General features: G+C 45.0%; 1 protein-coding gene and 1 long non-coding RNA gene across 5 annotated transcripts in view; one reads left to right on the plus strand and one right to left on the minus strand.

Annotated features, from left to right (window-relative positions):
* The window catches only part of ARHGAP6 (Rho GTPase activating protein 6), a 530,728-nt gene extending 522,091 nt beyond the window's left edge, over window positions 1-8,637 (minus strand). For all 4 annotated transcript variants that reach the window (XR_014835149.1, XR_014835150.1, XR_014835148.1 and 1 more), the window contains exon 1: window positions 6,992-8,637. Coding sequence is in view for 1 of the 4 variants with exons in the window: in XM_021080043.2 (XP_020935702.1) it covers window positions 6,992-7,567 (576 nt within the window). In the remaining 3 variants the exon portion in view is untranslated. The remainder of the gene's footprint in view (window positions 1-6,991) is intronic.
* Window positions 987-6,226, plus strand: LOC146394472 (uncharacterized). The gene is made up of 2 exons (XR_014835153.1): window positions 987-3,885; window positions 5,660-6,226. It is a non-coding gene; the product is annotated as an uncharacterized LOC146394472 (long non-coding RNA).
* Window positions 8,638-24,493: the final 15,856 nt, after the last annotated feature.

Consider the following 24,493-nt stretch of genomic DNA (forward strand, 5'->3'; position numbering starts at 1 on the left):
GGCACAGCCAAAAAAAGAAAAAAGAAAAGAAAAAGAAAAGGGAAAAAAAAGCAGGTATAAAGAAAGGATTGCCAAGGTGCAAGGTGTCCGTGGTTGCTTACGTCCGTCGTCCCCAAGTTCTGTGGTTCCTGTGGAGAATCAAGGCGGATCTCAGGCTGGTGCTGCCCTCCACTTGCCCTCTGAAGTGTGAACTTAACCCCTTCATTCCCTGTCTCTAACTGTACAGTAAGGAGGCTGTAACTAGATGCTACCCGCAGTCCTTTTAGAGTCTAAAATTTGCTCTTGCCAAGCATCAAATCCCAAAATTTTTTTCTTTTTTTTTTTTTTTTGGTCTTTTTAGGGCCACACCCATGGCATATGGAAGTTCTCAGGCTATGGTTCGAATCAAAGCTGTAGCCGCTGGCCTACATCACAGTCACAGCAACTCCAGATCTGAGCCACGTCTGCAAACTAGACCACAGCTCACGGCAATGCTGGATCCTTAACCCACTGAGTGAGGCCAGGGATTGAACCTGCCTCTTTATGGAAGGTAGTCAAATTCGTTTCCGCTGAGCCACGATGGGAACTCCTCAAATCCCAAAATTCTGATGGAAGCTTAATTCCAAGGTATCGGAGAAGAACTTGTCTTCACGTTATTCTCTCTCAAAGTTAAAGATTACCTTAGAAACGAATTCTACCAGAGAAGTACTCCAAGAGAAAGCATATGCAAACGGAACAACTGTTTTCCTAAGTTATAAATTCTTACGGCATTATGTTAATTTCAGACATAATTCCTTGTAAAATGCCCTTTGTCAATTTCCTGTTTGAAGCTGTCTTACTCTAATTTCTTCCTCTTTGGTGACATGGGTAAGCATCTATTTTTAATCACAATATTCTTCTCTGTCCGTGTGTTAAATTTTAATTCCGGTCTCTGTCATTACATATTTATGATTCAATTCTCTCCTACACATATATTCAGACATTCCATAATTTTTTCCTGTCAATACTTTTTTTTTTTTTTTTGTCTTTTTGCCACTTCTTGGGCCACTTCCTCGGCATATGGAGGTTCCCAGGGTAGGGGTCAAATTGGAGCTGTAGCTGCCGGCCTACACCACAGCCACAGCAACGCGGGACCCGAGCCGCATCTGCGACCTACACTACAGCTCACGGCAACGCCGGATCCTTCACCCACTGAGCGAGGGCAGGGATCGATCCCGCATCCTCATGGTTCCTAGTCGGATTCGTTAACCACTGCGCCACGACGGGAACTCCTCAATACCTTTTGAAAAGGTGGTTTTATCCCATTCAAAGCCTTGGTTGACATATGCCAGGAAAGAAGAAGAAATGGCAAAGAATAAAGCCAGGAGCATGAGAGAAAAAGATACTGGAAAGCAAAACCTAGAATTCAGCTTCTTGTACAACGTAGTTCGTTACATAGGGATTCTCAACCTCCATGCTAGTGAAATTTTGAGTAGAGATTTGTTGTGGCGGTCTGTCCTGTGCACTGTAGAATGATCAGCAGCAGCTCTGGCTTCTACCCATCAGGTGCTGGTAGCACACACCCCCTCCCCAGCCACCTCTCCGGCAATCAAAAATGCCCATAGGTATTGCCAAATCTGCCCAGGCTGCAGACTCACACGCTGGCTGAGAACCACTGGTCTACGGAGACCGACCTATCGGAAGCAGTTCAATAGGTGTAAGAAAACAATCTGCTAAAATGGGAAGGTAAGACATACAGAAGTATTACGTTTCTCTGCCAACTCCCACATGTGTATAGGGTGCTCGGCATGGTTTCCCCAGGCCACCTCCTCTGAGGATCTGTCCGCCCACTTGTTTCACTCTACTACTGATGCATGGCCCCCAGAGACTCTAGAGTGAGCTCTCTAAAACACATATCCAATCCTGTTACACACTCAGGCTTAAAAATCACCCATTTCCCCCCATTTCCTCCACAGGGTTTCTCAGCCTGGGCACACGTGACATGGAGCGCCAGGTAATTCTCTGTTAGGGAAGCTGTCCTGCGCATTGCAGGGTGTGGAGCAGCACCCCTGGCCTCCCCCCACTAGATGCCACTGGCACCACCTTCAAGTAGGCAGAATAATGTCCCACCAAAGAGATCTATGTCCCAATCTCTGGAACCTGTCACTATGTTAGGTTACATGCGGAAGGGGAATTAAGGCCACAGATAGAATTAAAGGTTGCAAATCAAGTGACCTTAAAACAATGAGAGCACTTTGCATTATCCAGGTGAGCCCTATGAAATCACAAGCATTCTTCAGAGAGTCTGAGGAAGAAATGATTGAAGGGCCCAAGAGATGCAACATGGCTGGAGGGGGACACTGGAAAGCAAAGGAAACTGACCCTGGAGCCTTCGGAAGGAACACAGCCCTGCCAGCACCTGGACTTCAGCCCAAGGAGACCCACTCAAGCTTCTGACCTCTGCAAGTGTAAGATAATAAATTTGTGTTTGGGGTAATTTGTTACAGCCACAAAATGAAATGAATCCATCGCCAACCCCCAGCTGTGACAACCAAAATGGTTTGCGGACATTGCCGAATGTGCCCTGCGAACAAGGTCACCTCCAGGCTAGGAACCACCGCTCTACAAAACATCAAGTCCAAACTCCTGAGACATGCACCGCAGAGCCCTTCACCATGAATGCTACCCAACCTGTCCGATATCAGCATCCAACACAGAGAGTGAGACAGCCTCTCCTCTAGGCAAACCACACTTCTGCCTTCGCAAGCATTCCACGTCCTTTCACTTCCCTGCAGATTCGATGCCAAGAGGTGCCTTGGAAGGTGGTCAAGGTGCTTTGGCCTTCCTGCCATTTTTATCCAAGCCCATAGTTAGTTATTATGCCCCAGATAAGTCTCTAATTTCTCATTTCATTAGGTGGTTATATAAAAAACGACTTGGCTGCTATATATGTTAAACTGCAGGTGTCGTGAACCCTTCTTCAAACAGATTATTGCACTTAAGCCCCTCTAAGTGCTCTTAGTTGGAAGCTCTGGCGTCACCTCTGCCTTTGCAGATCCACTCCCTTCTCTTTCATCAAGGAATCACTTCCTTTCTTCTCCTTGTAAATGGGAGTCACCCGTGACGATCAAGTTCATGTTCTCTGCACAGTGAAGCCTTCCAAGACGCCCTAAAGCACAGTCAGTCGCACCCCAAGCCCCCCACTGTGCTGACCCTTCCGCACTGTACCTATTGTTTGACTCACCCAGTCTCCTGCATAGACTGTGAGCTCTTTAAGGGCTGACACCACAGTTTAGCCTCTCTGCATCTCTAGTACATCCAGAAATGCTTGTGCTCAAGAAGTCTCCGGGCATGAATGAAGAAGTCATGGATAGAAAGAAACCATTTTAACTATGGGTTATGGAAGCTGGCAAACTCCATGTCAGCTATGAGCATTATCCTAGCTCTGATCCAAAGGAATTAGGAGAACCCTGGGGTTAGAATGAGGCCTTCCTCCCTTGTCTATGACCAGAGTCAAGGAAGGAGCCTGGCTGCTAAGAGCGAAGTGGAGATGTGTGTATCAGTTGTGTCACTACATGGCATTTCTCCCTTTGTCTTCTCCTTTTGTCTACTCAATAGATAATCTACCTAGCATGTCCATAAATCAGATTTTGTTAAAGCAACCCTAAAATACACAGTAAGGAAATACTGAGTTGTAGCTGACTTTGTGTAACACAACCTGGTTTTAAGCAATAAAACTGCCATTTGTGAGCTTTGAGGGAGCATGAGGCAGAGAGCTACAGGCATTTATGAGAGTCTTGGGAGCAGAAGCTGTTGCATGAACAATTTCATTTAAAACCAGAGAATATGGAGTGCCCATAGTGGCGCAGTGGAAACACATCCAACTAGGAACCATGAGGTTTTGGATTCGATCCCTGGCCTCACTCAGTGGGTTAAGGATCCGGGTTGCCATGAGCTGTGATGCAGATCACAGACGTGGCTCGGACCTGGCGTTGCTGTGGCTCTGGTATAGACCAGTAGCTGCAGCTCTGATTAGATCCCTAGCCTGGAAACCTCCATATGCCATGGATGCAGACCTAAAATGACAAAAAACAAACAAATAAAAAACACCAGAGAATCTGCTGAAATGGCTGTGATCCATCACTGGCTAAACCTGAATGAAGGTGAATTCTCAGATTTGCCTGTGGATTCAATGGCAGAGAAACATAAAATTTTGAATAAATTATTAAGAGATCCACAGAGTCTGCAGGCAAGACTCAAGAGAGATCTACACAGTTTTTGGAATCAGGAGGCCCCAAGGCAACTTTAGGCCAGCTGAAAGCACTTCTGGGAGCCATCATGTAGCGCTAGGTTTGACTCGCTGATAGCGTTCTCAACCGGGGCAATTTGGACCCCTGGAGGATACTCAGCAGTGTCTGCAGGCATTTCTCATTGTCACAGTGGTGGGGAGGGATGCTGCTGGCATCTAGTGGGCAAAGGCCCAGGATGCTGCCAAATGTCCTACAATGCACAGGACAGGGCCCAAAGCAAAGACTCATTCGGCCACAAGTGTCAGTAGGTTGTGCAGAGGCTGAGAAGCCCCGAGCCAGAGCAACTGGGAAAAGCACAAGAACTAAACCTATACGATGGAAATCTCCCCCTCAGGGCCTGTGAGTAAACTTCAAGGTGCCCATGTGCCCATGGACTTTTGACATCATTAGTAAAGACTCTCTCTTAGGACAGAGGGCCCAGCTTGCAAGCAAGTGGGAAGGACAAGCCGTGCTCAATAGGATGAATTTCCTTAGTTTTTGAGAAGGTTCCAGGGCGTTAAACCTTTGAAAGGTAATCCAGGCCATTAAATTCCAGACCCTGGGGTTACGTTAGGCTATCTGGGACTCTATTGAACAAAACCAGCCTTGGACCTTCATGCCAGCATTCCATCCAATCATTTCACGTCTGCCTCAAGAATAAAGGGATCTCACGCGCACACACACACACACACAAACATTTTATGAGAAACTTTTGTCCTTTTTCTAGATGGCTACGCACTTAGTTGTAACCACTGCAAAATGGTGAAAGTCATGGTAGATGAGTCTGCAGACTGTTTGAAGCCACTCGGTGTTGCTGAAATTCAGATACTTGCCCACTGACTATGAGATGTTACCAGATAAGAAGTTCTGACCGGTTGGGATCATCTACAGTAGTCTGCCTTTTGGTCATAATAGCAACGAATACCATCTGTACACTGTATTCCAAGTATGCACGGTTGCTAAGAAAAGCAGAGACATTCTTAGTGATGTAATTGGTTTTAAATGTGAATGTCAGTGGCTACCCAATCCAAGAACTTGGCTTGCTTTTGCATTACCCTCAACTTCTACAGATTAACCTGATAATGTGTGCTTCTGATACAGAGTGGGGATCCAGGTGCTTCTAGAAACCAACAGAAATTCAACATTTAGGTACTTGGCCCTCTTTCTCTCTCTCTCTCTCTCTCTTTTTTTTTTTTTTTTTTTTTTTGCTTTTTAGGGCCACACCTGCAGCATATGGAGGTTCCCAGGCTAGGGGTCTAATCGGAGCTACAGTTGCCGGCCAATGCCACAGCCATGCCACATTCAAGCCACATATGTGAACACCACCACAGCTCATGGCGATGCCGGATCCTTCACCCACTGAGTGAGACCAGGGATTGAACCCACATCCTCACGGGTACTAGTTGGGTCAGTGGTAACAATGCTGAGCCACAGCAAGAACTTCCTTGACCCTCTTTCTAATGCCGAGTCCCCTGGTTTAGAGAGGCTCTTGCTCTCTTACTTGACTTTTATCTCTTTTATCTTCCTCAAGAAAATGGGCAAAACAGTCAGCAATGTTTGTTAGTTTCTGTAACCCATGTTCCCCACACGAGAGCAGCAGTTCTTGTGACCCAGTAACTAACATTTTACTAATATGCGATGCAATTATTTCTCATAAATACTGCTGATTTTTCTAAAGCAGTCTAATAAAAGCTGAAATTTTATAGTTATCGTGTGTTAACAGAGCAAGGTATGATGTTAGATGCTATTTTCAAACTGTTTTTCTTGGTTGTGTTGCCTTTACTTAGTCTAAATCTTCAGCAATTACATGGTATTTTATTTCATTTCTGTAATTCTAACTGTACTTTAAAATATTTAATTACAAGGGATGGAATCTCCCCTTATGGAAACAGATCCAAGGCAAATCTATAGAGTTTCTGGACTAAAAGAGATAGGAGTTGTTCATTTTTTGAACAGCTAGTATTTATTCTCTAAAAGCATGTAGCTTTCCAACTACCCATCAACCAGTTTCCCAATAGCTCTGTTCGCCACTGTTTCTTAACCAGAAAGCAAACATTATAAAGGCACCAAATAACTCCCTCTGAGTTCCCTATTTATTAGTGATTCCCAATTCTTCTGTATTTCACTAACTGCTAGTGGTCCTTATTGGAATTTGGGCATATTTCCATGATCCTTCATAGCCTTAAGCAGAGGTTTTTTTTCTTTCCCCTCCTGGATTAAACTAGTACTCAGTACCAAAGACTCCTGAAATTAGACCTTTAGGGAGAAGAAAATACCGCAACTAGAGCATTTTAGTGTTATTCCCCAAGTACCACAGACCTACACATTCATATCAACAGCACCCTCAAGAAGAATGTTCCTGAATTCTCTGTGACACAACCAGATGGCAGAAATATTTCAAAATATATTGCCTCCAATCCTGACAAACGGCTTAAAAATAGATCGTGTGAGTTCCAAAAAACATCGGCCCTGAGTTCAGTGATAAGATGACCCTTCGAAGTCGCCTGTGGCACAAACAGGAAAGCAAGTCTTCCTCCACCCCATCACTGCTCTAAAGCGGAGCCAAGGAGTCCTAACGAGACACGCGCGGGTGGCCACTGGGGCCACCCCATTTCCAGGCACCCTTTAACGGGCCAAAAAGGAAAACCCCTCGATGGGTCCCCGGCTCTGTGAAAGACAAGGACCTCAAGAACTGCCCAGGTGTCCAGCCCTGGGCCACGAGAACACGTGGCACGGGACCCTACCTCGGACTTCCACACGACGTAGGGCTGGCCATGGCTGTCAGGTGGCGACTGGAACTTTCTCTGCTGGAGCCACCTTCTGGGAGAAGTGAAGATGCCGTTGGGGCCTCCACCAGAGGAGCAGAGGATGGCGCTGCGGCCACTGCCCGGCCCGGCTAGGACCGAAGGCAGGTCCCACACCATGCTCTTCTTGAGGCTGCGACCCAGAGGGACCTCATAGTCAAAGTGGAAGCTGCCGGACGGCGACTTCTCTTGCGGGGTGCTGGGTGTGGAGAAGGAAGAGCAGAGGGGTCTAGGGGGCGGCAGGCGGCTGGTCCGGGGGTGTGGGCCTCGAGGCGAAGACGCTGAGCGGGGCCCCAGACCCTCGGCTAGGGACAGCGGGGAGCAGAGGCGACCTCCGGTGGGGCCCCGCGAGCTGCCCTCGGCGCCCGCCTCGCCCCCGCAGCCGCCGATCAGAGCCGGGTCCAGGCTGCGGGTCTGGCGCAGCTTCCTCTTGGAGAAGCCCTTGGCCGAGGCTGCGCTGCCCGAGGCCGGCGAGGAGCAGGAGAAAACACTGTGGAGCAGGCTCTGCGCGGACATCTCGGCGGGGCTGTGTCTGAGAGCTGCCCTCTTCCAGCTCTCACAACGCTAGCGATTTGGGGCCCAGAAAGGAAAGGGGCTCAGGCGAGGCTGCCAGGCTGGGTCGGCCCGAGGCTCGCAGAGGGCGGCGGAGGGTAGTTCCCGGCTCACGCGCCACCAGCGCGCTCCAAGTGCCCCAGAGGGGGCAGAAGCAGGAGATCCATCACCAGCCTTCTAGGAAAAAGGGTGGGGGGGGGAGGGCTTCTCCAGTCGCTAGAACCTTCCTTGGGAGCCTAAGTGGATAAGAAAGAGGAGGAAGAAGGTCAGGCGCTCGCTGGGTTCCCGGCTCCGGCCGGCCAGCGCCACTCCCCCTTCCCAGCTGAGGCAGGAGACGCAGTGCTCCCACTCTCTGGCTCTGGACAGCCGCGAGGTCGCCAACAAGCTCCTCCTCGCGCCCTAAGGACGGTTCAGAGGGCTGGCGGGGAGGCCTCCTGGGTGTGCGCCCAGGGCGCGTCCCTCGCGCTCCCCGCGCGGTGAGAGGGACTTCCTCCCGCGCTGGAGCCGGGCACCCGAGCTGCACCCCCGTGCACCGTCGCCGTATCCGGGGCCCTGAAGCTGCTCGTCTGGCCGCCACTTGACTGCTGCGCCCACTCCTCTGACGGGCTAGGCGCGAGAGTGTCTCCAAGCTCCAGGTTCCCCTGGGGTGCCAGTCTTGCTACAAAGTGGGGACACGGAGCGCGCAGTGCCCAGGCCCTTCCAAGGGCTGAGCAGCTACTGTGGGAGAGAATTGCTGGCTGCGCTCAAGGAGCGAAGAGGTGAACCCCAGGGTCGGCTGTCTAGGAGCTCTTGTTATTCTCAGCCCAGCTTTGGGCCCAGGGCAGGCGCGGAGATGTCCCCGCACGCTCACGCTGGAGGCAGCGGGAAGGGGGCGGCCCGGACGGGTAGGGCGGGAGGGAAGCCAGGTCTGGAGCTGGGGCGGAGCCAGGAGCAGGAGAAAGCAGAAAGTGGAGTTTTCCAGGCGCTGAACCTGGGAGCGGCGCAGAGGGAGCGCAGCTCACCACCGACACTGGGTCTCCTGGGGAGAAAGTCCTGAGGACGGAAGTGCGGACCTTCTCCCCCGTCTCCCCTCCCCCAGATCGAAGGGGGCGCCAGCTCCACTCACGTTTCTGGAAAGGAAAGGAAGTGTCAGATTGCACCCCACCCACTGGTGTCAGATGGGCAGCCCAGGACGGGTTGCTCCGAAGTTGGAGTTAAATCTCTTGTCTTCCTTTTTTCCCCCCCTGCTGTTTTTGTTTTAAAAGAGGAAGGATAGAGATTCTGTTCCAATGCTGTGGCTGCCGATGAATGGGCTGGGGATGGGACCCACTAAGAAAAGCGGGGGGAGAGAAGGGCTCCTGGCCTTGGGAGGGTCCTGCGTTAACCGTAGTGCAGGAGGAGGGGTGAGTGAGGCCGAGCAGGAGGCAGGCGCCCGGCGCCGCGTCAAGCCGAAGGCTACGGAGATTGGCGCTCACAAAGCCATCGGTCTCCAGTTCGGCTCGGGGACGCCTCTGGGCGCAGAGCGCAGCGGCCACATTCCTGGGACGCAGGAAAACGCTGGCTATGTCAGTGAGCCCTGCTTGAAAAAGAGTCAGGGAGCACCTTCCCCCGCTACAGTCCGACCCCTAGAATCTATGATAAAGTGCATAGTCTCGCCTGCTTCTCGGAGGGCTTTAGGACGTCACGTTTAAGTTTTGCAAAGCATCTCAGCACCGTCTCAGTAGCGGAGCAGAGACAATGTTGGAAATGCCTGCGAACTTTATTTAACTGTGTTCATGTATCCTCTTTTACCACGTCTGGGCGAAAAGGATTTTTTATACAAATGTAAAGGTGACCTTCCTTAAAAAAAAAAATTACAATAAACTTATAAATCCGGGTGTTTGACACAAACATCCACCTTGTTGTGTATAATATCAGAATTTTCCAACTTTTATTCCCGAAGACTTCTTTTATTCTCTATAAAATTTTCAGGGGGAAATTTGTCTTAAAAAGTGTGTCCGATGGTCCTAGTACTGGACTGTCTAGGAGGAGGCACGTCATGAAATCTAATTAACAGCAGAGTTCCAACGCCTCCACAACGGGCTTCAATCAGACCCCAGGGTCTCTCACCTACGTGTGTGTGTGTTTTGTTTTGTAAATGCAGAGGACACCCTGTGCTCAGGGGCTGCCCTCCTATAACTTTGTGACCTATCTGCTGCAGGAAGACAAAATGAGGGTGAATCGTCCTCACTGCTGTCCTGTCCATCTCTTCTCACCGGGAAACTCAATTGTTGTTTTCAGTGGCTGAGGATTAGGTGTGCGGCGGAGAGACACAGCCTTTTTTTTTTTTTTTTTAATAATTTTTTTATTTTCCCACTGTACAGCAAGGGGGTCAGGTTATCCTTACATGTATACATTACAATTACATTTTTCCCCCACCCTTTGTTCTGTTGCAACATGAGTATCTAGACAAAGTTCTCAATGCTATTCAGCAGGATCTCCTTGTAAATCTATTCTAAGTTGTGTCTGATAAGCAACATTGCTCACTTCCCCTACTACTAAGGCACGTTACATTTGGGGGATTGTTGTCTTTGCTCTATGCCCTTTTCAAATAAGTCCGACTAGAAGTAAAAGAGGGTGGGCGTTGCCCGCCCTTTCTGTAGTTAACAGTATCCTGCAAATCGTCCCTAGTCCTGAAGTCACTTAACATCTCTATGATTTGGATACCAGCGCCTGGAACTGGCTCCTGCGTCATTGCATTTTGTGAGTAGAGGCTTAGCAAAGTCACACTTCATGGGCCCACTTATAACTCAGGTGGATGAGCAAATGTAATTTATGATTCAGATGTGTTCTGATTCTCTAAACCCAAATGACGACCCTGAGGTTCAAAGGGCAACCCTGCCACGATGCTGTAGGACCAGTAAGAACATCCTCCAGGCACTTGGGCATGGATGTCGGAGAACCAATGAGCAGAGGGACTCTTCTGTTGGCACTTTCGGCTTAGAGCAGACACACCCAGTTCATTCAACATCTTGTTTCCAGTGGGTCCTGACTCTCCATTAGCCTGGAGCTTGCTTCATTGTTTCATAAATGAATATTCATAAAATTAAGCTCTGGTTCCTTTTTAAAAACCCAGTGTAAGTATACATGCTTTTAAAACACAGGGGAAAATATAAGGGCAATTCCAGAAAGAAAGATTTTTCAAAGAAAATTATTTGGATTTTTTAAATGATATTTTAAAAAATATTTTGATTTCCAATCTGACTGCTATTAGGCTTATTTTGCAGTCATTGCGGTGAATGGCTTCTTCATTCATTCCTAGTCGGGGCATCCTATTTTACTGTTTGTTATATAATCGGTTTGCTTATATAGATTCAACGCACACTGGCCTTTCTCACTGATTGCCATTTTATGCTAGACCTGATGAAGAAGGATCTGGGTTTCATTTACTAATTTCAAAAATGGCTGGTTTTATTGCGTTGATCCCCAGGATCTTTCCGACAGCTCGTCAGGCTACTTCAGAAGCAATATAACTGGTAGTCTAGAAATAAATGGTTTTGAATACATACGCTGTAAAAATCAGATTTCTAAGACTTTGCTCCTTTATTGGGGCAGTTGATGTAGAAACGTCGTGCCCGTATTTGTTTTTGTTTTTTCCCTCAGAGCTGAAGTTAACCAGAGCCTTAGGATACCTTTTATGAAAGGGGAGAACAGTGTGTTCACTATTCATTCCCTGTTATAATTATCCTAGAAACTCAGGATAAACAAATCTACCTATTCCATCTGGTCAAGAATATTCTAATGAAAGTTCCGAGACCTTGGTGTGATATCAAGGTATCCTCTTATCAAGGATCCTAGAAAATTCATCCCTGTTCTTTCGATTCCCTCGAGACACTGTTGTACAAACACATACATCTTACTACCAAGGCATATAGTCTGTTAAACCTAAATTTCCCTTTTCTTAACTTTATCCCTTGAAATGTTTCTAAACTCCAGCCAAGATTCTTCTTTCCCCTTGGTGTTTAGACCCTCAAGCGATCTGTAGATTTCTATCGTGCCCTTTAGGTCTGACTTTGTGGTTTGGCTACACTATAAAGTTCATATTTTGCTTTAAAACCATCACTGTAGATGATCTCCTCTGGATTCCCTCCAGTTCCTTATTTCTTTTCAGTCCTGAGGTCCAATATTCCAGGTTAGGGCATCCTATTTTGCCCTCGTTTGTTATATGATCCCATTGCTTATGCAGTCCCAAGTCACAACGAACTTCCCGATTGATTGCCATATAATATTTCAGTCTTCTATCTGATTGGCCCCCACGTCTCAGGCAGCATCACTGATTTCTGTTCCATCCTGCCCAGGTCTCTCAAACTGACTGCGAGCCCTGTGATAGCATTTCTACATTCTCAGGGGTATCAAGGGTAAACAGTTCACAGCATGTCACTCTCCCAGAGAAGAAGTCAAAGGGTCTGCCCCCAAGCTCCTGAAATCTGAAAATCTGCGTGGTGTGGAATATATGAGAAACAGGTGGAGAACTTATACGGAACTTAAGAATTCTAATTGCATTAAAGAGCCATACTACCTGATACCTAAACTATTTCTTGCTTGTGAGCTAGGATTTTTTTGCACGGAACCAAGAGTGTTTCTTTGAATTCCTATTCTAGGATCTTCCTGATGAATATAATAGCCGAGGCACTTAAACTACAATTGCTGGATGTCAGTGGAGGTAAATCTCAAGTCATTAGATAATCCTGAAGGGGTAAGATTAGCAAAAACTCCCTCTCTTTTTCTTTTTTTTTTTTTTTTTCTTTTTTGCCTTTTTGCCTTTTTGCCTTTTCTAGGGCCACTCCTGCAGCATATGGAGGTTCCCAGGCTAGGGGTCTAATCAAAGTTGTAGCCACTGGCCTACACCAGAGCCACAGCAACGCGGGATCCGAGCTGTGTCTGCAACCTATACCACAGCTCACAGCAACGCCAGATCCTTAACCCACTGAGCAAGGCCAGGGATTGAACCCGCAACTTGATGGTTCCTAGTCAGATTCGTTAACCACTGAGCCACGACGGGAACTCCAAAAACTCCCTTTCTTAAACAGCAATGCAGCACTGAGGAACAGTGATCAATCATTTTCCAAAAATGGAAATGGTGCCTTAATTAGAGATGGAGAATATACTAATTTGCAAGATAAAAGAGTATTTAAGAGATTGAGTCCTAGTTGGTATTGTAATGTGAAAAGACTAAGATATAAGTTCAACTCTCCACCTTAGAGAAGAGTTAATGTTATGATACCAAAAAAATCCAGAAAAAAATTCTTTATGCCAACGCTAAAGGGAAAAGCATCAAACCTGTCCATACCATATGCTACCTCAAATTTTCAAGTTGTACTTATGATCATCTACTCAAACAGCTTGGCCCTGATCCTTTAATCAACTGTTCTCATAAGACTATAAGAACAACTAATAGTTGTTGGAACTTCCTCTATGGCAGGCAATGGACTGAAATTATGCATGCACTATGCAAATCAAGACACACACACACACACACACACACACACACACACAGCTATTAATACTTAACTCCCAGTTTTACAGATGAAGAAAACCAAGATCCAGAAGCATCCCACAGGTCACCCTAGTTAAGTGGCAGAACTAGTATCCAGATCCAGGTGATCTAATCTCCACCTCGTAACTCTTATAGAGCTAGAATTGCAGATAAAGAAGCCATTCAACTGCTGTAGAGCACAGGGAACTATGTTCAGTCGCTTGTGATGGAACATGATGAAACATGAGAAAAAGAATGTGTGTGTGTGTGTATATATATATATATATATATATATATGTATGTATGACTGGATCACTTTGCTGTACAGCAGAAATTGAAATAACATTGTAAATCAACTATAATGAAAAAAAATTTTAAATAAAACTGTACAGCCACCATGGAGGGGGGAAGAAGCTATTCAATTTGGAAGAGGTTTGGGACCATTTCTGGATGGATTTCAATTTGTTGATTTCTTCTCTAGCTGTGGGACCTTGGGCACATCACTTCACAGCTCTCTTCCTCACTTCCTGGTGTGCAAGAGCATGCTCACTTCAGAAGGCTGTCAAGCTGAGCAGAGGACCTAACGGATGCAACATGCTTAGCACAGAGCGTCCTAGAGAGAAAGACCACAGCGACGGAAGTCATTAAAAGTACTTCATGAATCTAACTGCACTGAATGACCGTCCCTAATGCAATGTCACCTGGTCTTACACCCAAAAGACCTACTCAAAATGTTCTAATTTCCTAAGAAATCCTTTGTTTAAAACTATATGAAACTATATGAAAAAGACTCAAGGGATTTTCCCCACCCTCCCTAAGTCTGAGGGCTGTTCTCAATACCAACTCAATGATACCAATATGGTCTTTCAAGGCAGGGCACTTTTCTGAGTTAAGCGAAAGATAGTTTAGCATTCCCTATATTCAGAACAGAGTGTAGAAAGGTTTTTGCCCTCTATTGCATTTATATACCAAGAGGTCAGTTTTTTGGCTCGATACTTTGGACCAATTTCACGCTGCCTAGAATTGGAACCATGAACTCTCTTTTCAAAACAAGCACCCAGTTGAGGTCTTCATACCCATCTAGTTAAGATCTGCGACAATTTCTTCTGACACTATATGCAGAGGCCTAAAAGACTATTCTTATTCATGTTTCTCCCGTTTCTCTCACTCTTTGAGGCTAATTCCACCATCCCTCACCAGTTATGACCTTAAGGAAAAGTAAAGTCAATATAGACAAAAAGATTGCAGGGATGTGATGATGCGTCTACAAAGCAAGGAACACCAAAGACTGCCCGGAACCACCGGGGGCTAGGAGAGAGGCGAGAAACCCTTCTTTCCTCCCGAAGGAATCAGGCTTCTTGATACCTTGGTTTTAGACTTCTGGCCTCCTTAACTGCGACAGAATACATTTCAGCTGTTTCAAGCCACCCAGTTCGTGGAACTTCGCTACACTTCTTGAGCACGGAACGCCACGGTTTGATTCTCATTCTTTCCAACAATTTAATAAAACCCAGAGCCAAGAAATTCATGGAGCAAAAAGCAATGCCCACCTCCCCCCCGCCAAAAAAATAGGATTTCCCTGGTGGCCTAGCAGTTAAAGACTTGGTCTTGTCACCACTGCGGCACAGATTGGATTCTTGGCCGAGGGGCCTACACATGCCACTGGCATGGTCAAATAAATAAGTAAATAAATAAAAATAAAAAACAAAGCAATCCCAAAGATTTTAAAAACAGAGCAAGAGAATGGCTAATGAATGCTTTTTCAGTGTTTCATCTTAAAAGAAAGGAAAACGACCGATGGCACGTCCTGCCTTGGTACTAAGCATGCTGACATCACTGTCACAGCAGCAGCTAAGCTGCAGCTGGGTCCCACACATGGCTTTAGCCCTCCTTCAAGATGAAATTCATTTTGCCCCCTAGGAAACGTCTGCCCTTCCATGTATTTGTTTCAGGAAAGGTACATGGGGCTTGGTTTTGCAATGGATCAGCAACACAGTGACGTGTGACGTGTATCACTGGCTCAAGCCGGAAAGAGACACTGAAGTCCAGAGAGGCTTTACTTTACTTTTCTGGGTATTTAACTCACTCCCCACTAAAGGGGCTGAGCACACACCTGCGACACAAGAACGGACCCAAGACCCAAGAGAAACGCCTTTAAAAGGTCAGATAGGAGATGATCAAAGTCCTCAAAGGCATGTAGACGCAAACCCCGGTGAGGTTTGCTCTAGAGAGAGCCTCCAGCGATCCAGCTGAAACAGGAGGGCTGCTCAGGTTCAGAGCTGGATGCCCTTCATTTGCCTCCTCTACCATTTGCTGGGAATTCCTCAGGTATTTTTCACAGCTCACTGCTCTGTGGCATGACACAGATTAGAGACATACCAAAGAACCCCCCCCCCCTTTTAAAGATATAGGAATGGAAATCAGACACTCAAAGTCTGTAACAAGCAGGTTATGAATCAGAGAGCCAATAGAAGGGGTTTCTCCCCTTTTAAAATAGAATTTTCTTTCTTTTTTTTTTTTTTTTTTTTTTGGCTTTTTGCCTTTTCTAGGGCCGCTCCCATGGCATATGGAGGTTCCCAGGCTAGGGATCAAATTGAGCTGCCACTGAGGCCTATGCCACAACCACAGCAACACTGGATCCGAACTACACCTGCAACCTACACACAGTTTACAGCAACACCAGATCCTTAACCCACTCAGCAAAGGCAAGGATGGAGCCCACATCCTCACAGAGACAATGTCAGGACCTTAACCTGCTGAGCCACAACAGGAGCTCCTCTTCAGTTATTAAAAGAGTTCTAGCTGGCTCTGCTCTAGGATCTTAAATTGTTTCCCCAATGTCACTATCTATACTTTAAATACGTTCTTTTGGAGTTCCCATTGTGTCTCCGTCAGATACCTGACTAGTATCCATAAGGATTCAGGTTCGATCAGTAGGTTAAGGATCTGGTGTTGCTGTGGCTGTTGCGTAGGCTGGCAGCTGCAGCTCCAATTCGACCCCTAGCCTGGCAACTTCCATTTACCATGGGTGGGGCCCTAAAAAGACCAAAAAAAAAAAATGTTCTTTTGGACACTTGTCATCTCCTTCATATTCTTCTTAAGGTGTAAAGCCCCAAACTGGACACAGTGCTCTTACTAGTGACATAAACAAGCTGTATTTAGTTTGAGTCATGTGTACTGAATAAGAAATTGAGTAGAAGGCCTTTATTCACTTTTTATGATTTGCCTGATGTCCTTAGGGTGGGGATAAGCTCATCGAATTCTTGTTATCTATAAAGTAAAGGGAGGCTGATCCTGACAAATTGGGTTCTAAGGTTAGAAGTTACTATTACTAAATTCTCTTTTATGGTTCAGAACAACCCCTTTTGCCCAGATGAATTCTTATTAATGGAAAGTCAGTGGACTTGAGCCAGATGATCCTTGGGGCTTTTCCAAAGCGATGCTGGAGTAAAGTGTGTCTTTCTAAATGGAGATTGACTTGATAAAGCAGAGAGGGCCAAGGAAGAATCTATTTGGCTCAAGCATGTGACAAAACGTAGATCATTAAGATAATAGAAAAAATATGCTCAAACTACTCCAGAGCCTGATTTGAAGAAATAATCAACCTTGATTTTTGTTCAAACGTCCTGAATTAAAAAAAATATTAAGATCCTTTACTGACAATAAGCCCTTACATCTCGACAACGCCAAGGCTCAGTATGTCCTCAAATGTCTCTTTCTTTGACCCAGTTGTTAGCATCTCTACCAGCAATGAGACTCCACAAGTAGGAAAAGCACAGCATCTCTTATTCCATTTACCTAAGAAATGGAGAAACCTGTGGCACAAAAATGACAAGTGACATGCCTATGTTCTATTCATTTTTTTTTTTTTAATCCTCAGAACATTCTACAATGCCTCACACAAGATAGGCACTAATCAGGAAGTTCCCATTGTGGCTCAGTGGTAACGAGCCCGACTAGGATCCATGAGGTTGCAGGCTCGATCCCTGACCTTGCTCAGCAGGTCAAGGATCTGGCGTTGCCATGAGCTGTGGTGTAGGCCGGCAGCTGTAACTCCAATTTGACCCCAGCCTGGGAACTTCCATATGCCGAAAGTGCGGCCCTAAAAAGCAAAAAAGCAAAAAAGCAAAAAAAAAAAAAAAAAAAAAGGCACTAATTAAAATGAAAAAGAAATAAATGGGTGGGAAAATGAATGAGAGATTACTGAAGCTAGAATCCATGCCACTCGACATACCCAGGTCATCCTCCACAACGTTATTCTGAATTGCATCTGTGATATTAATTACCTCAGTTCCTTTTCCAAAACGTCTTTGTTGAAATATAAGCTGCATACATAAAATTCACCCATTTTCAGCTCAGATCATTTTAACTCAACTTAGCCAGATAATGCTGTGTCATATGTGTTTACTTAAAGTCTGCTTCAAGATTTGTTGGGAGACAAGGTGAATATGCACAGCTAAAACTAGTTTTGGAATCCATCTCTTGACTTACTTGTTAATGCATCCCTTGAGACCGCCAGTTGAGAAATGAGCCTATTTTCCAAAATGTATATTGGCTATAACTAAAAGAGGGTTTTTTTCATTCACTTTAACTGAGTGGAGAAATCATGACAATGATGAGATTGCTTTTTTTGAGTCAGAATCTTGCTAGGAAAAAAAAAGACCTTCCAAAGGAGAGTCATGGGGTTTTCAGATGATTGACCAGATCCAGAGGCTAAGACTTCTAAGGAGAAGCCAGATGGATTTATTATTACCGATTTCCAGCAAGATAAAGTATTTGTTTTCACAGATTGCTTCAGTGTCCTGGTTTGACATTTACTGTTGTTTTAAACGGCAAATTAAAAACACTGGAAATGATAAGGGCCAGATAAAACATAACCCCAAACTATCCTGGAGGGACGGAATAATTGATAAAGATGACCTGGAGCCCCCCTTTATAGCCCTGGACAGCCTAGTGCTCCGAGCACTATTTGGTGGGTGCCTCTCTTTATTCAATAAGATTTAATCCATGGTCAAGCAGCTTCTTTCTCTTCTAGAACTCAGATTACTAGTCTAATACAGAACACCACCAACTTTTTAAAGGTAGGCATTGGACTCAATGACACTTGGACTTAATCAGATTGAAAGCCTAGAGTTCCCACTGTGGTGCAGTGGTTTAATGATCTGGCTTGTCTCTCTGGAGGCAAGGCATGGGTTCAACCAGTGTGTTGCTGCAGCTGTGGTGTAGGTCGCAGCTCCAGCTTGGATTCAATCCCTGGCCCGGGAACTTCCATATGATGCCGGTGAGATTGAAAAAGAAAAAAGAAAAAAAAAAAAAAGATTGACGGCCAAATGAAAGTAGTCACTTGCCAGTGAGAAAGACCTTTTCTCTTCCTCTTTTTTTCCTTTGTCAGCTTTTATGTTCTATTGCTAAAGAAAATGAAAAGTCCTCCAGCATGTAGCCCCTTTTGCCTTTTGTTTGGCAGCCACAGAACACCCTGTAAGCACTGATTTTCACATGTGATCTCTCTAGGGCAAGAAACTTTGGCACAGCCCTCTTCACTAACCTGGCTCAAATTAGTCAAATCATTTTCAAACTCAAATTGTTTTCAGTAGGTGGGTTTGAACCTCGGAGCTCTAGCCAAAGCATCTCTTGAGATATTTTGCCTCAAAATGGGTCATCGTGGCTTTATATCCCTATGCCGACAGTCAAGCATTACTTATTGTGCAACCGCTTGTGCACCAGGAGTTCGCCTCCATCTTGGATAAAGTGGTAAACAGAAAAGAAACTGTCCCTGCCTTCCAAGAACTTACCAAACTGTAAAGGGAGGCACATGGCAAATACATAAACAAGTGTATACATCATTTCCAGAACCAACATATGCTATAAAGAGTGGAAAACAGAGGGACTGGTGGGCTGCTTTGGCTACAGTGATGAGAAAGCACTTTCTGAGGAGGTGGCAGCTGATTCGATTTCTATTTGCCTGTAGAGAACCCAGACTAAAACAATACTCTGAAAGGCAAACGATGGTGACCTTAAACGCCCTAAGCAACCAAGGCAGATAGAAAGGGTAAGCCTGAGTAGATCTGAAGCTCTCCCAAAGGCTCGTTTCACTGTCCTTATGAGAAAAGCCAAGTCTGGTTTCTCTTAAGGAACCTGCTGGAGGCTTCAAATAATCGATTGCCTTGGGGTTAATCCAGTAGCATGTACCTTCACGAGGCCAGGTGTTCCCATTCAACCCACAGATCTATAATCTCTCTGAAAAGACAGTACTTCTGTGACTTGAAAAATGTCTTTGCAACAATACTTCAGTTACACTCAAATTATAGTTTCCAAAACTAAATATAGTTTTGGCCCGTCGGCCATTGGCTGACTTCCCTGCCTTGCATTTGCCTTTAAGGGCATGTTCACTTTCTAGTTCTCATGCTTCCAGACACTGCTGTCCATCGGGTCTGCAGCCTTGCAAGGGCAGGGCTTCACTGACCTCCCATGTTTTCATTCATTCTTTAAAAACCTTACACAAACATTTCTCTTCATGTTAGGTTCTGCAAACCTTTGCCCTTGTGCCTTTTTTTGTTTGTTTGTTTCTTTCACAAAATCCTAAATTGGGTGCTTTGACTAATTTGACCTCAAAATATATCATCTTTTAAATAAATACAAGATTTGACAAGATCCAGTAACTGGTGCTGAAATGCAAGTCAGGCTCCTCTCCAGTTTTCTGGGGCCAGGTCAACAGAGCTGCAATTATCCCAGTAACTCAAGGGGGAAATAAAACACTCTATTCTGGGTAAGGAAAACAAACATTCAAGGGGAGTATCTTTTTTGTGGGGCTGGAGGGGGGGGAATCTTGATGAGTATTACCTGAATTCTTCATCTGCCCACATCTTTTTTTTTTTTTAACTTTTTTTTGTCTTTTTAGGGCCACATCTGCAGCATATGGAGGTTCCCAGGCTAGGGGTCCAACTGGAGCTGCAGGTGCCAGCCTACGCCAGAGCCACAGCAACGCAGGATCCGAGCCGCATCTGCGACCTATGCCACAGCTCAAGGCAACGCCGGATCCTTGACCCGCTGAGCAAGGTCAGGGATTGAACCCGCAACCTCATGGTTCCTAGTTGGATTCGTTTCTGCTGCACCACGATGGGAACTCCATGCCCACATCTCTTGAGGTATGTTCCAGAGTCTAGTTCACCTTGGGCTACGAAGATTACCCCCAATGTCACAATGTCTTACTCATAAATTTCCAAAAGAATGCACGTGATCAACAGTAAATGGACTGATTAGACTCCAACATTCAAGGAACTCCTCCTGACTCAACTATGTCACTTTGGTCAAATCTCTAGACAACTGCAGTGCTTTAGCCTGCTTGTCTGATGATGCAGATCGTGATAAAAATCCACTAATGTGTTGGGCACCTTTGTTCATTGGTTCATGTACCATTAGCAAGTGAGTACTACGTAAACATCAAATACCAACGCCAATGTAGTAAAATCAGTTTTAAAAGAAAATAAACGTGTGCTTTACAACGCAAAGCTTCAACACATAACTTTCATTATTTGTCAGGCTTTGAAGGAAATTTTGTAGAACACAATTTCTAAGCCGGTTGCCTCATTATTTCCACAGAAACCACAAGGGGAATTAACTAAAAGAGCTAAGCAGTTATACAAATAACTCACACGGAAAAATAACTTTTTAATGTATTTCCTGGGTATTGCAGCACTGTAAAGATGATACAGGAATCTTTTTAAAACTGGGGCTGAACCAAGCAAGATTAATTAAGATATTGGCTCTTGGAACATTTAAAGTTTATGCCTATTGGTGGATCCATCCTAGTACCAGCTTCTTCAGCCAGGTTATCTATGAGACTCAGAGAAATCCATCATTCCTGGCAAGATAAGAGTTTAGAATTAAGACTGAGAGCTGAGTGAGGGGGTAGGGGGTAGGGGGATGCCATCAACTCCGATGGTTTCCTCTCTACCCACCTGGGCTTTGGGGAATAAAAACGTGAGAAGGGAGGGAAACAAAAAGGGTAGTGGGTCAGAAATTGCAGACTGACAGGTTGCAAAGGGGTTTGCACCCTCTGGGGATGGTGCAGAGGGATGCAGAGAGAGATGACAAGTGAGAAAACTCTCTCAGCTCCCCTGTTACAAGCATTGCCGGCTGCACTGAGTACCACGATGCTCAAGAGTTTGCAAGGTTTTCTTCACCGGCAACCATCTAGCAAAGAACACAAATAGCAAAGGCAGGAGTTCCCGTTGTGGCGCAGTGGTTAACGAATCCGACTAGGAACCATGAGGTTGCCGGATCCGTCCCTGGCTTTGCTCAGTGGGTTAACGATCTGGCGTTGCTGTGGCTGTGGTGCTGGCTGGCAGCTACAGCTCCGATTAGATCCCTCGCCTGGGAACCGCCACATGCCATAGGAGCGGCCCTAGAAAAGACAAAAAAAAAAAAAGACAAATAGCAAAGGCATATCTGAGAGGCAATAGAGCACGGACCCTGGAATCAGGGTCAGGACTGAACTGTGGCTCTACTCCTTACCAGCTTTGTGCCTCCATTTCCTCCACTGAACAATGGGACAATAGCCATCGTTATTCCTGGGCTATTATGAGAATTAGTGAGCCAATAGTTGTGAGATTCTTAGAATGGTGCCTGACACCCAGTGAACACCCAATGAGTGTTTGGGTTTTTTTTAATTAATAAGTACGATTACACCTAACACTTTTTACCCTGCGTTTGGGTAGGTTTATCAATGGATAGAAAATGAGAAGTATTTTTGGCTGCTTATAATTCAGACATCAATTTCTTTCTTTCCAAGTATTTCTGTCTATAATGAGTAACATGTTCTACACTACGGTATGTGGAGTGGATGGGCAACAGGGACCTGCTGTATAGCACAGGAAACCTTACTCAGGATTCCGTGACAACCTGTATGGGAATGGATATGTGTCTATGCACACCTGAGTTGCTCTGCTGTACAACAGAAATTAACAAAACACTGTAAACCAACTATAATTCAATGCATTTTTGAAAAAGCAATGCGCTATAATATTTCTATTTATTCTGACAATTTTTACAATTCAGGAAAAAAATTCTTTTTTTTTTTTTTTTGTCTTTTTTGTTGTTGTTGTTGCTATTTCTTGGGCCGCTCCCGCAGCATATGGAGGTTCCCAGGCTAGGGGTCGAATCGGAGCTGTAGCCACCGGCCTACGCCAGAGCCACAGCAACGCGGGATCCGAGCCGCGTCTGCAACCTACACCACAGCTCACGGCAACGCCGGATCTCTAACCCACTGAGCAAGGGCAGGGACCGAACCCGCAACCTCATGGTTCCTAGTCGGATTCGTTAACCACTGCGCCACGACAGGAACTCCAGGAAAAAAATTCTTTCATAGAAATTCCTACTTCTCAAAATTTGTTTCTGGCATGAAACCGGTCTTGAGAAAGTTGATGAATCCCGTGATGGTCACCCGACTTTTTTTTCCTGCATAACATGGACACGCGTTGCCTTACAGGGACTGAATTTTTTTCCTTCTCTATGAACTTGCCTTGCTTTCTTATACACTGGGGCTTTCAAAGAATTCATTTGCGATTTTACTTAAACTTTTCTAATCAACAGTGCTGTTGTCAAGTTGAATACAGTCATTCTGTGGAAAATATAAATAACACATCACAGAGAAGAGCAGGAAAATTTTGAGAGTAAACCAAAATATTTATATATTCGTCCATAAAAGATGTGCACCAGTGCTCTTAGAATATATAGGAAAATGAGCTGTGCCCTCAATGCTAAGACCTACATCCATTTGCAACAACATAAAAGATGCCATGAGCTTTTTCTTTGTTACTGGGTCACCACAAAAATGTGAGCTGGGTGAACTGAGTGTGTTCTTAGCACTATCTTTAGCTTCGAGTCTGGTGGTCCTTGTTGAAGCCAGACTTTCTCTTGTTAACACAAAACTGTTTTGGCAAAGTGTAAAACAGCTGCTTTATTATTCTTCACATTTTGGAAAAGACACTTTCAATTAATACTACTCTTTGCAATTATTCTGTTTCTTATGCTACGTCACTTTTATCTAGTTACCCAGCATTCTTGCACCTTCACTTTGAATATTCTGTAAATGATTTACATCTGATGAATTTTATTTCCTCAAACATATTTTAAAGCCACATTTTTTTTTCCCCAAAGAAAGTACTTTGAATGGAATTGTACTAAATTTCAGCAAAGGAACTGAACAAAATCATTGTTTCACTACAATAATTTCTTAGAGATTTAAAGGGATTAAGTTAATTTACAGACTGATTTAAAGAAAAAATAATAGGTTTCTCTTCTAAATAACAATCCATAATGTATCCCAATTATTTTCTTGAACACCCATCAGTGCCAATAGGAATGGTTATGCTCCAGGGAATATAACTACTCATGGGAATTATAGATGTTAAAGAAAAGTATATTTTCTTTCTACCACTGACTAGAAAAGTACAAGCAAACACTTTTCTCTACAACTACTTCTTTATTTAGAAAATAAAAATGGTATATATTTTGCCCATCTAACTTGGCACAATGAGGAGGACATAAGCTTCATAATAAAAGTTATTTTGAGAGCAATCCCAAGTCCACGATTAAGGAAAAAAAAGAAGGAGACCCAAAGGACTGGAGATGAAGTAAGCAGTCAGCCTGGAGAAGGTGCTGATGACTTCAAAACTGTCATAGAGGAGCACAATTCACTTAAAGGGGAACTGGGGGGGGAAGGTATGTTCTTTATTCTAGAGCTTACGAGGCCCTGCTCAGCACAGGGAGACGTGCCTCCCCTGGCAAAGGGAGGAGTAAATCCCCTCCAGCCATGAAGTGAACAACGTAAGCCATTTTGAAATTTAAAAAATACGGTATTTCCTTCTTTGTGGTTGCACAAAATACTTGAATTGATTAAAGATTTGGAGTGTTCATTAGGCACATTTCCCCGTTTAAGTGACGAAGAAAACACCAACAGCACACCTTTGACACTGGGCAGCAATATGGCGGCCCAGAACAAAACTCTGAAAACCATTTGCAAGACTTACCATGTTAGCACTCAAAGCAGCCAATCAGGTTAGCTGAGAATAACAGAGTTTTAGAACCAGCAGTTATCTCAGACCCAGTATAACCCTCCTTCCCTCAGTCACTGAGGAAACTAGGGTCCCACAAAGTCACCCTGAGCTGGGTACAGACTCTTCATATCTAGAGTTCTAGTCTGAATGGTTGGGTTATCTTACAACTGGAATGCCCAAGTCTTCTGACCTGTTGTGTTACCCTTCCCTTATGTATCCAAATAAAGTAACTGAAATCCAGGGTTGCTTATACTTTGCCATCCCACAGCGCTCCTCCAGTATTTGAAGGATTTCTGGCTGTGTCTACGTTGCAGCGTTGGACACCTATCACTCCTCACC

Source organism: Sus scrofa, chromosome X (genome assembly GCF_054392235.1).
Source record: "Sus scrofa isolate SSC_HxYL_T2T_F1_AM1 chromosome X, Sscrofa_HxYL_maternal_Yorkshire_Landrace_v2.0, whole genome shotgun sequence".
NCBI lineage: Eukaryota > Metazoa > Chordata > Mammalia > Artiodactyla > Suidae > Sus > Sus scrofa.